General features: G+C 48.8%; 1 protein-coding gene and 1 long non-coding RNA gene across 3 annotated transcripts; one reads left to right on the plus strand and one right to left on the minus strand.

Moving 5' to 3' along the window:
• The first annotated feature begins 36 nt into the window (after positions 1–36).
• LOC139175164 (uncharacterized) lies at positions 37–4325 on the plus strand. Of its 2 annotated transcripts, XR_011560484.1 has the most exons (4): positions 37–303; positions 403–457; positions 3708–3905; positions 4049–4325. It is a non-coding gene; the product is annotated as an uncharacterized lncRNA (long non-coding RNA). The 2 variants fall into 2 exon arrangements; XR_011560483.1 differs by having other exon boundaries at positions 3708–4325.
• Positions 4326–6178: 1853 nt separating this feature from the next.
• On the minus strand, positions 6179–10844 carry JTB (jumping translocation breakpoint). Its single transcript, XM_070766624.1, has 5 exons — positions 10736–10844; positions 9056–9096; positions 8829–8914; positions 7701–7780; positions 6179–6897 (listed from the first exon to the last, which is right to left on the minus strand). The coding sequence occupies exons 1-5, from the start codon at positions 10795–10797 to the stop codon at positions 6741–6743; spliced, it is 426 nt and encodes a 141-aa protein (XP_070622725.1). The 5' UTR covers positions 10798–10844; the 3' UTR covers positions 6179–6740.
• Positions 10845–10929: the final 85 nt, after the last annotated feature.

The raw sequence follows: 10929 nt of genomic DNA on the forward strand, positions 1-10929 counted from the left end.
TTCTGTGGGCGTGGCTTGTGGCAGGGAAAGGGATACTGAAAATTCCCCATTCTCTCCCCACTCCAGGGGAAGGTGACTGCAAAATCCCCATTTCCTCCTCATCAGCTGGGACTCCAGAGGTGTAGAGAACATCTCTCGAATTCAAGACAGCCAAGCTTAGAGAAACCAGGACCTCTGGTGGCTCTTCAAACATCTGACTTCAGAAACTGGTGGGTATGCTGGGTGACACCGTGGAGAAGGACTGCTTGTGGCTTTGGACAGTCCTTGTGGTCTTCAGTGTTGCAGGGATCTTGACCAATGCAGGTAAGTCTCCATTCCATGGTAGAACTTTCACCTTGTATGAATCCACCAGGGGGTCATTTGGTGATGTTGATTTTTATTATTATTATTGTTATTTCAAAGGCACTCTACATGAAGGAAATCACAACAGACAAGCAGTCGAAGACATCAAAGGGAGGTCAGGTTGAATTCACTTTCCAGTGTTGTATTTAACCAAAAAGCCTGACAAGTATTATTGCCAAAATGTGGTTTATTACTGCAAAAAACTTTGGGCCTTGCTAAAAGTTTACCCTAAGTCTAAGGAATGCTTTAATGAATTTGGTTTGGGGGGGGGGATATAAAGTAATGATGGTTAAAAATGTAACAAACATGTAAATTTTTTTTGATGTGACATGATTTTAGCCATTGTCGGTGGTAGAACCAGAGCCCCCCCCCACAGTTTTCCAACGCTGCGCAGTGATGCCTGAGCTGCCAGGCGGGAGGACCACTGCGGTTGGAGTGCCTGGTCAGTAGAAGAACGGGGAAGCGACTAAGGTGGGCGAGAGGGGTGAAGAAAGCCCCCTTTACCTGCATGCAACTAAAACAGGGGATTTACTCCCTCTCTCTCCCACCTCTCTCTCCCACACTCACTCATGGCCACGCAAAGATTCTCTTTCCTCCTGCCCCCTTCCAAGAGTCTCCAACTTCGCAGCCACCACTGCTCCTCACCTCTCCTGCCCCAGGAGTGGAGCCAGGCGCCGTTTCTCCCCACCCGACGGCTACAACTGGCGGTGCCCGATCCGCCCCTCCCAAGACCGGCTTCCCCGCCACATTGCCTACCCACCCGCCTTGCAGAGTCTCCGGTGGGGAGGTGCCAAGAGAGGCTCCCCCTGTAACTGCTCTCTCTCCTTGGTGGGGGCACCACAGCCTCTGGAGCCACAGCCTCCACGTGGCCAGGGAAGGAAGAGGCGCAGGGAGCCCCCGCTCGCCATCCCTGCGGGCCCCCTGAGAGGAAGCCTATCCAGGTGCTCAGCCAGCTGTTGCGCTCCGACCAGCTTCACAGAGAGAGAAAAAAGAGAGGAAGGAAGGAAAAAAGAGAGTGGGAGGAAGAAAGAAAGGGATGGAGAGAGAGAAAGAGAGGAAGGCAGGAAGGGAGAGAGAGGGGGGAGGGAAAGGGAGAGAGAGAGAAAGGGGGGCGGAGGAGAGAAAGAAAAAAAGGGAGGAAAAGAAAGAAAGAAAGAAAGAAAAAGAGAGGGAGAGAGAAAGAGGGAGAGAGAAAAAGGCTGTTGCCTGTCTCATTCAATTCCTGGAGACTCACCTTGGACAGCATCTCTGGGGTTCCACTGGGTGACCCCTTTGATCCCTGAGAGAGCAATGAGGGTGAATCACCTGGGGGGCGCAGCTGCCAGCCCCCTCCAGTCCCTGGGGGGCCCCTCACTGTGGACTGCCTCCCTCCCATCTCCTCTTCCTTGGAAAGAATGCCGGTATCACTCAGAGTTCTTAGAACTGAAAGTAAAGCTGGTGATAAAAGAAGATTTGTGGCTTATGGTTGGAGTGAAGGGTCTTTAGTGTCCTCTGAGCTTGGTAGCTTCTTTTGCAGATATGTTTATTAGGGAATATCAGTGCTAGGAGAGAGAAGGGTTCATTCTCCACCTGTCTTCAAGTGGCTTGTGGTTTTAGTGTTGTTGAAAATGGTTGAGACTCTTTGGTTGGACTTTGTGTTGACTCGGACATTGTTCACTCTTGGTCTGTTGGTCTGATACTAACCTTGGGAATTAACCTATGTGCATACAGGTGTTGTGGTTCTTTTGAGTCCGGCATTCTTTCCAAGGAAGAGGAGATGGGAGGGAGGGGGTCCACAGTGAGGGGGCCCTCAGGGACTGGAGGGGGCTGGCAGCTGCGTCCCCCAGGTGATTCACCCTCACTGCTCTCTCAGGGACCGAAAGGGTCACCCAGTGGAACCCCAGAGATGCTGTGCAGGGTGAGTCTCCAGGGACTGAATGAGACAGGCAATGGCCTTTCTCTCTCTCTTTCTTTCTCTCTCTTCCTTCCTTCCTCTTTTTTTTCTCTCTCTGTGGAACTGGTTGGAGTGCAACAGCTGGCTGAGCACCTGGCTAGGCTTCCTCTCAGGGGGGCCGCAGGGATGGTGGGCAGGGGCCCTCTGCACCTCTTCCTTCCCGAGCCACGTGGGGGCTGTGGCTCCAGAGGCTGCGGTGCCCCCACCGAGGGGAGAGAGCAGTTACAGGGGGAGCCTCTCCTGGCACCTCCCCACCGCAGACTCTGCAAGGCGGGCAAGCAGGCACTGTGGCGGGGAAGGCGGTCTTGGGAGGGGCGGATCGGGCACCGCCAGTTGCAGCCGTCGGGCGGGGAGAAACGGCACCTGGCTCCACTCCTGGGGCAGGAGAAGCGAGGAGCAGTGGTGGCTGTGAAGTTGGAGACCCTTGGAAGGGGGCAGGAGGGAAGAGAATCTTTGCGTGGCCATGAGTGTGTGTGTGAGAGAGACGGGGAAGAGAGCGAATAAATCCCCCTTTCTACTTGCATGCAGGTTAAACGGGGATTTCTTCGTCCCTCTCACCCCCCTTAGTCGCTTCCACGTTCTTCTACCGACCCAGAACTCCAACCACGGTGGTCCTCCTGCCTGGAAGCTCAGGCATCACTGCGCAGCATTGGGAACTAAGGCGTGTTTCGATTCTGGTTTGATTAGTAGTTGGTACTAGGATGTATAATACATTTTATGCTTCTCTCCACAGGTTAATATTAGCAATAGCCATGGTTCTTAGAACCAGACAAAAAGATTGAACAGCCTATTTTAATGCTAGGATTATAGATTTTATAATTTCTATGCCTGGCGTAATTTGGCCATGGCGTTTGGTTCTTAGAACCAGACAGAAAACCCCAATGCCCCACAAGGACAATTGATTGCACTTACCTTTTCATGCCCGCCATAGCCTGAGCTGTCCTGGGCATTCTTTCTCATTCTGTGGTCCAGTGCCAACACTTGCAACCTGGCAATGGTTAGCTGTCCTTCCTCTCTGCTACGTGATCACAGCCAATTCACCCAGCGAGAATTACTTCTGCCTAATTTGGTAGAGCAGGAGAATTGAATGCCAGTCAATCCCTGTGCCCTGGGATTGGCCCTCTGCCTTCTCAGTGGATGGCTGTGGCCTTGGACACCGGAGAGGCGGGAGACAGAGCGATGGGATCTGGAAAACCTCACCAGTGTTGGTCTGGCATCATGCTTCTGCCATGGCTGCCCTGTCCTTTGCATTTATCCCCTGCCTCTCTGGTGTCCGAGGCCTCTTTGCCCCCAATCTTCACACTGAGAACCTTCCGAGGCCTGTAACGCAAAATCTGGAGTGAGATCATTGGTGAGTTTCAAACACGGTTCTGTGGGCATGGCTTGTGGCAGGGAAAGGGATACTGAAAAATCCCCATTTCCTCCCAATCAGCTGGGACTCTCCAGAGGTAGAGAACATCTCTCGAATTCAAGACAGCCAAGCTTAGAGAAACCAGGACCTCTGGTGGCTCTTCAAACATCTGACTTCAGAAACTGGTGGGTATGCTGGGTGACACCGTGGAGAAGGACTGCTTGTGGCTTTGGACAGTCCTTGTGGTCTTCAGTGTTGTAGGGATCTTGACCAACGCAGGTAAGTCTCCATTCCATGGTAGAACTTTCACCTTGTATGAATCCACCTTGAATCAACCAGGGATTCATGCAAGGTGTGTTTGAATAGCTCTGTGGGCTGAAAGTCCCCCCTATCGTGGTCTCACTTCCTTCTTTCGTCCTCAGATTTGGAACGAAAAGCCTTTGTCCTCCCCAAGACTTCTTCTGACCCCTACATTCTTCTGAAGCCCAACTTAGATCAAGACCTGCGACAGTCGGCAACATCTCCCTCTTCTCAACAGCTTCTGGAGACCACGACAACAAGATCTTCCTCTTTCAACATTCAGACATGTTTTATGTAAATCCCGGTCACTTAATTATGTAAACATTTTTTTTAAAAAATCCACCTGGATGGAAAACACACTTCTGTCTTGCAAGACCTTCTGTAATAAAACCTGTTTGATTTTCTGGTATTTTCATTTTGCTGGTACTGATGGGTATTTCAAAAAATAATATTTTATTAGAAATATTCATGCGACGCCCTGGAACTTGCCACTGGAGGAGCACTGAGATTAGCTTTTATCATTTTAATGCAGATTATAACCCTCGTTCTGCTATGCAGGAAGTTCTCGATTTATAACCATTCATTGTGCAACAGGACTTTAAATAAGTGGCATCATTTTTCACACTTATGACCATTGTAGCAGTTCCAATGTAGCTAAATTCTACAGCATGTTTGCACGGATTCGATAACCGATGCTCGCATTACTAAGAGTTTCACCAACTGCCCTTCATAAGCACATTGGGTTCTTTTAATTAAATTTAGAGGGCACCTGAATCCAAACAGTTTTGGGCAGCTTTTAGTTTAAAAGTATTCTTTTAAAAATGTGTGCAAACAATCACAAACCCCTAACACACAAATACGCACACACACATCACTTTAAAAAGGGGGAAATCCTATAGGCTTAATAACTCTGCTACCCCACTTGAATGAAAATGTTGAGTTTCATCCACAACCAGCTTAGAAAAACAGCTGCATGTCCATCCTGCGAGGTAGGCCAGGGAATTAATACAACCATATATCATTCGCTGAGGTTTTAAGAAGTGGAAGCATAGCTAGAGGTATCACAAGCAGGAAGAGGGAGATTGTGATCCCGCTATATAGAGCACTGGTGAGATCCCATCTGGAATAATACCGTGTCCAGTTCTGGAGACCTCACCTACAAAAAGATATTGACAAAATTGAACGGGTCCAAAGACGGGCTACAAAAACGGTGGAAGGTTTTAAGCATAAAACGTATCAGGAAAGACTTCATGAACTCAATCTGTATAGTCTGGAGGACAGAAGGGAAAGGCTGATAAGGTCCCACAGAGTTGGCCTTCTCCGGGTCCCGTCGACCAAACAATGTCGTTTGGTGGGCCCCGGGGAAGAGCCTTCTCTGTGGCGGCCCCGGCCCTCTGGAACCAACTCCCCCCAGAGATTAGAACGGCCCCCACCCTCCTTGTCTCTCGCAAATTACTTAAGACCCACCTTTGTCACCAAGCATGGGGGAGTTAAGTTATCCTTTCCCCCCTAGGCTACTACAAGTTATGCATGGTATGTTTGTGTGTATGTTTGGTTTTTTATAATAAGGGTTTTTTAGTTGTTTGTATTAATTGGATTGTTCATGTTGTTTTACCACTGTTGTTAGCCGCCCCGAGTCTGCGGAGAGGGGCAGCATACAAATCCAATAAATAATAATAATTTTTTTTAAAAAGGGGGGGGGACATGATCGAAACATTTAAATATGTTAAAGGGTTAAATAAGGTCCAGGAGGGAAGTGTTTTTAATAGGAAAGTGAACACAAGAACAAGGGGACACAATCTGAAGTTAGTTGGGGGAAAGATCAAAAGCAACGTGCGAAAATATTATTTTAGTGAAAGAGTAGTAGATGCTTGGACCTAAGATAAAATCCAGAAAATAGTATAAGGGCAGACTAGATGGACCATGAGGTCTTTTTCTGCCGTCAGACTTCTATGTTTCTATGTTTATTGTGCAGCTACATTAGACAAACTTTGCAAATCTGGAAGTCTAGGCCTCACACACCCCCTTTTCTTTGCAGCCCCAGAAATTAGGGAGGGTCCCTTCTGAGGCTCTTGCCCTGCCCTTGTTCGTGCGGTGGGCTCCATGGCAGAGCCTTAAATATGATAGCCCCCTTGCATTATACACATAAAAATGAGGGGATTATAACTTCTTAGATATTTTCATAGTTTTTTATAGGCCGGTACGCTGGCAAAAGATTTTGTTGCTCTTATTTGTGGAAAGAAAACACTCAGTCACACTTTTTTCTCCTTTATTGACAATTCCGTCCCACGAAGAGCTCTGCCTAACCCCCAAGTCTTGCGATTTTTTTCAAAGACCAAGTTAAACTTCACCCCCACTGCCCGCAACTTCAAAACAAACCGGCAACCCTGGTTTGCAGACCCTGGAGGAGAGCCCCTTGAATCACAAGGAAACAGATTCAGGGGTTTTGTGCACATGGGATGAAAGAAGCCCGGTGACCTGTTCACATGACGCGCTTCCAATCACGAGGCTCAAAACAACGGTGGTTGCTGGACCTTCCCAGCTGGGAAGCGAGTTCGAATACTGCATGGGTTTCAAACAGTCGGAGAGGAAGAATCAGGGAAGCAGGAGGCAAACGTTGTGGGTTTTTCTCAAGGCGGCGGGAAGCACCCCCTCTTCCGCCAGCACCCTAAAGAGGGAAGTGACGCCGGTCCGTTAGGGGTGCAGCCCCCCCTTACCCCTGTAGTTGGAAGCGGGAGGGGGATGCTAGACTGCTCCTCTCCGCGACGAAGCCTGGGGCCGTCCCACTCCGCGTGCTCGGCCCGAACGGGGAAGCTAAATAGATTCAATCTGCTTCCGCACTTTCTCCAACGCTTTGCCGTCCAGCACCCGCTGACGGCAGACCACCAGGAGGGCGAAGACGGCTGCGGCCCCCAGCATGGCTCCCTCAAACCTCCAGAAGATCCGGGCCTCCATTTCCAAAGAGCGGCAACTGCGGAGAGAAAATGGCCCTGGTGGTCACAGCAGCTCCGCCAATGGACATCCCGGCTCCAGATTGAGGAGGGGGTTTGTCTCACAGCCACGGGGAGGTGACTTGGCAAGGGAGCCTGGAATTCCCACCTGCTTGTAAATATACTCCCAGAATCCCCCAGCCAGCATGCTTTAAGAGGGTAAGACTACAACTCCCATAATCCCCCAGCCAGCATGCTTTAAGAGGGTAAGACTACAACTCCCATAATCCCCCAGCCAGCATGCTTTAAGTGGGATGGACTTCACATCCCATAATCCCCCAGCCAGCATGCTTTATGTCGGGTGGACCTCCACTCCCAGAATCCCCCAGCAGCATGCTTTAAGAGGGGAAGACTACAACTCCCAGAATCCCCCAGCCAGCATGCTTTGAGGGGAAGACTACAACTCCCAGAATCCCCCAGCCAGCATGCTTTAAGAGGGGAGGACTTCCACTCCCAGAATCCCCCAGCCAGCATGCTTTAAGAGGGGAATACTACAACTCCCAGAATCCCCCAGCCAGCATGCTTTAAGAGGGGAATACTACAACTCCCAGAATCCCCCAGCCAGCATGCTTTAAGAGGGGAATACTACAACTCCCAGAATCCCCCAGCCAGCATGCTGAGTCCTTCGGGAATGGGCAGCATAGAAGTCAAATAAATAAATAAACTCCCAGAATCCCCCAGCCAGAACACTTTAAAACATGGGCTGATGGCTGGGGCATTCTGGGAGTCGAAGTCCACCCCTCTCTTAAAGAAAAATTGCCCGTCCTAAATGCAGGTCACCCACCTCTTGAATTCGCCTTTCTTGGACCCCCCGCAGTTGATCTGCTCGACAAAGCCGGTGGCGCCGCATTCCGACATGGTTTTCTACAAAGCGAGAAGAGACGGCTGTGTAAAGACCGAGAACGGCCCCTGAGCCGCCATCTTTAAGCGTTTCAATCTAGCGGAGTTTCAATTCCCGGCGTCTTTGCAAACCAAGATGGGGAAAAAAGTCTTTTTAAAGTTTGGCGAGCCAAAGAAGCTATTCAGAATTGGCATTGGGGGTGAATAAAAAATGCAATAATAAACAACGAAATAAGTTATTATTATTATTATAAAACAAAAGAAATAATTTTAAAAAGGAGAGATATTTCAGAACATTTAAAAGGGTTGGAAAAGCAACGTATTCTCGCTCTGAAGAAGCTACTCCTCAGACTATCTTAGAGAATAATTTTTATTTTTTTTAGATTTTTAGGGGCGTTAACTACATCCCATTTTGTAAACAAATACAAGCACTTAGTTCTGTGAACAAAAGTTAGAACAAAACAGAAGAAAGCGACTTATGACCGGTTTTCACACTTCTGACCATTTACCGCATCCCGTGATCAAAATCCGGACGCTTGGCTAAACATATATCCATCCTAAGATAAAATACCAAAAACAGCATAAGGGCAGACTAGATGGATCATGAGGTCTTTTTCTGCCGTCAGTCTTCTGTTTCTATGACTTGTTCTTGTGATGGGTCCTAGCGGGGAGGTTGCGCGATCCCCAATTTGGGCCTTCCGACGACCTTGTTGCTCACCTAACAAACTACAGCGTCCTGCTTAACCACTGCGGCAAGTTGTAAGGTTGTAAAACAGGGACAAAACGCACTGAACAACCAACGTCTCAGCCCACAGACGTTTCGGGCCTTCAATTGTGGTCGCAAGTCGAGAACTGTTTTGCAATTCCCACGAGGGAGCCTGTCGCTCCTCTGTACGGGATGGATTTTTACGAAGCGCGGGATTGTCACGATTCCGAAGCGATGACACACAATTCAAGACACACCGAGAACTTTCCCAGAGTTTTGTGCCCGGTCCTTCCTCCCCACTCTCCTTTCTTTAACATTCTGCCCCCCGCTAACAAAATTCCCCCCCCCCCAATTCACCCCACTTACAATCTGGAAACTGGTGCAGGGAGAACACTCCGTCGTGACCACGAAATCCTCCCTCCGCCAACACGGGGTTGTGCCCGTCAGACTCACTGCGGGTAAAGCAAAACCGGACAATGGTGTGTGTGTGTGTGAAAATATACCAATCCCCTTTTTTGAGGGGGCAGGGGAGGAGTTACCCCGACACTGCCCACTCCCTGCCACCCGGCTGGTGCTGAGTGCAAAATGCTTACCTGGCGCTTGGGCATCGTTCTGGGCGATTCTCTCGGCTGACCTGCGTGCGAGAGAGTGAAGAGACCGAGAGGTCAGTTGATAAATATAGATCGAGTCGGAAGAGACCTTGGAGGTCATTAAGTCCAACCCTCCCACTCAAGTAGGAGTCCCTACACCATCATTAGGAATGACTGATAGTATGCATGTTTTTAAGGGGTTATTAATTGTACACTGCTTTAAAAAATAAAGGGGACGCTTAAACAACAGAATATAACTCCAAGTCAATCAAATTTCTGTGAAATCAAACTGTCCATCAATTTCACCTGCTGTTGTGCACATTCAACTTTGTACAGAACAAAGTATTCAAGGAGAATATTTCATTCATTCAGATCTAGGATGGGTTCTTTGAGTGTTCCCTTTATTTTTTGGAGCAGTGTATTTTATATTGTTATTGCTGTTTCATTGCTATCATATATTACATTGTTTTTTAAATTTATTGCGATTATTGTGAGCCGCGCAGAGTCCTATTGAAATCAGGTGGCATATAAGTGTCACAAACCAACAAACAAATTTCGGGCGCATGGCCATCCAAATTCTTCTTGAAGATCTCACTTCTGCGTTGTTAGGAAGAGGAAGGGGGCAGCTTCGTTTTGAACCCCTGAGGGGGATTGATTTATTTATCTGTTAATTCAATTTATGTGGCAAGCCACACAAGAGTTGCTTTGAAGCGGCAAATAAATGTCATAATATAAATATAAATATATTTAAAGCAAATCTGGCAGTTTCAAAGCATTGCAAATAGGAAAAAAGATATAAACAGAAGCAGTCCTCAGGTTACATTAATTCGTTTAGCGATCATCCATAGTGATAATGGCACTGGGGGGGAAAAGGACCATTTTTTCACACTTACGACCCCCCTTGGTCACAGGCTCCAAATTCAAAGACCTTTTGGCAACTGACTTGATTTGTGACGGTTGCAGTGTCCTGGGGGGTTACATGACCACCTTTTGCGACCTTCTGACAAGCAAAGTCAATGAGGGGCAGGGGGAGCTCGATTCGCTTAAGGCCCAGGGGGTGGCTAACTTATCAACGGGAGGGATTCACTTAACAACCTCAGTTCATTTCATAAACATTTCGCTTAGCAATTTTTATTGCTCGATCCGTTGTCGTCAAGTCGAGGACCAGCTGTCCACAAATTGATGCACCACCCATTTCATTTAGCAAAATGACTTTAAAATACATTTTTATTTTATATAAAAAATAATAATAAAATTAAAAATTCATCATTCCCCATATTTGGGCAGCACCCAAGACCCCCCACCCTTTTTTGGGGGGGGGGGTTTTCCCCTAATTTAGCAGCCTTTCATATAATTTAAATTTCATGGGAATTTTTGGGTGGGAGGCTACACCACCCATCCTCCCCAGCCAGCAAGCAGAGACGCAAAAGAGGGCCTAGAAAGGGGTTCAACTCCCCCCCTTTCCCTCCCCCAAGGGCTGTACTACACCTCTCATCCTCCACCCCCCCCCAATGGTCCTGAGGGTCCGGCTGCGCATCTTGGGAGTTGTAGTCCAACCCAAAAGCAGCTGGCTGGGTAGCATTGGCCCTCCAAAGAAAGAGACTAAGCCCCTCCCCTTTCGTAAACGACACACCCCCTCCCTCCCTGGTCCGCCCCCCCCGGAATCACGAGGAAGCCCCTTACCGCGAAGGGGCGACCACCAAGCCCAAAAGCGCCCCCAGCGCCAGGCGCCATCTTGGCCCCATCCTCCACCCGGCACTTCCGCCGCTCGCTCGCTCGCGCGGAGCATTCTGGGAAAGGAGGGCAGCGGAGGCTCTCTGCGCACGCACGGGGGAAAAACCCCAACCACAACAAACTCGCAAAGGGCTCACGGTTCG

Source organism: Erythrolamprus reginae, chromosome 13 (assembly GCF_031021105.1).
Source record: "Erythrolamprus reginae isolate rEryReg1 chromosome 13, rEryReg1.hap1, whole genome shotgun sequence".
In the NCBI taxonomy this organism is placed as follows: Eukaryota; Metazoa; Chordata; class Lepidosauria; order Squamata; family Dipsadidae; genus Erythrolamprus; species Erythrolamprus reginae.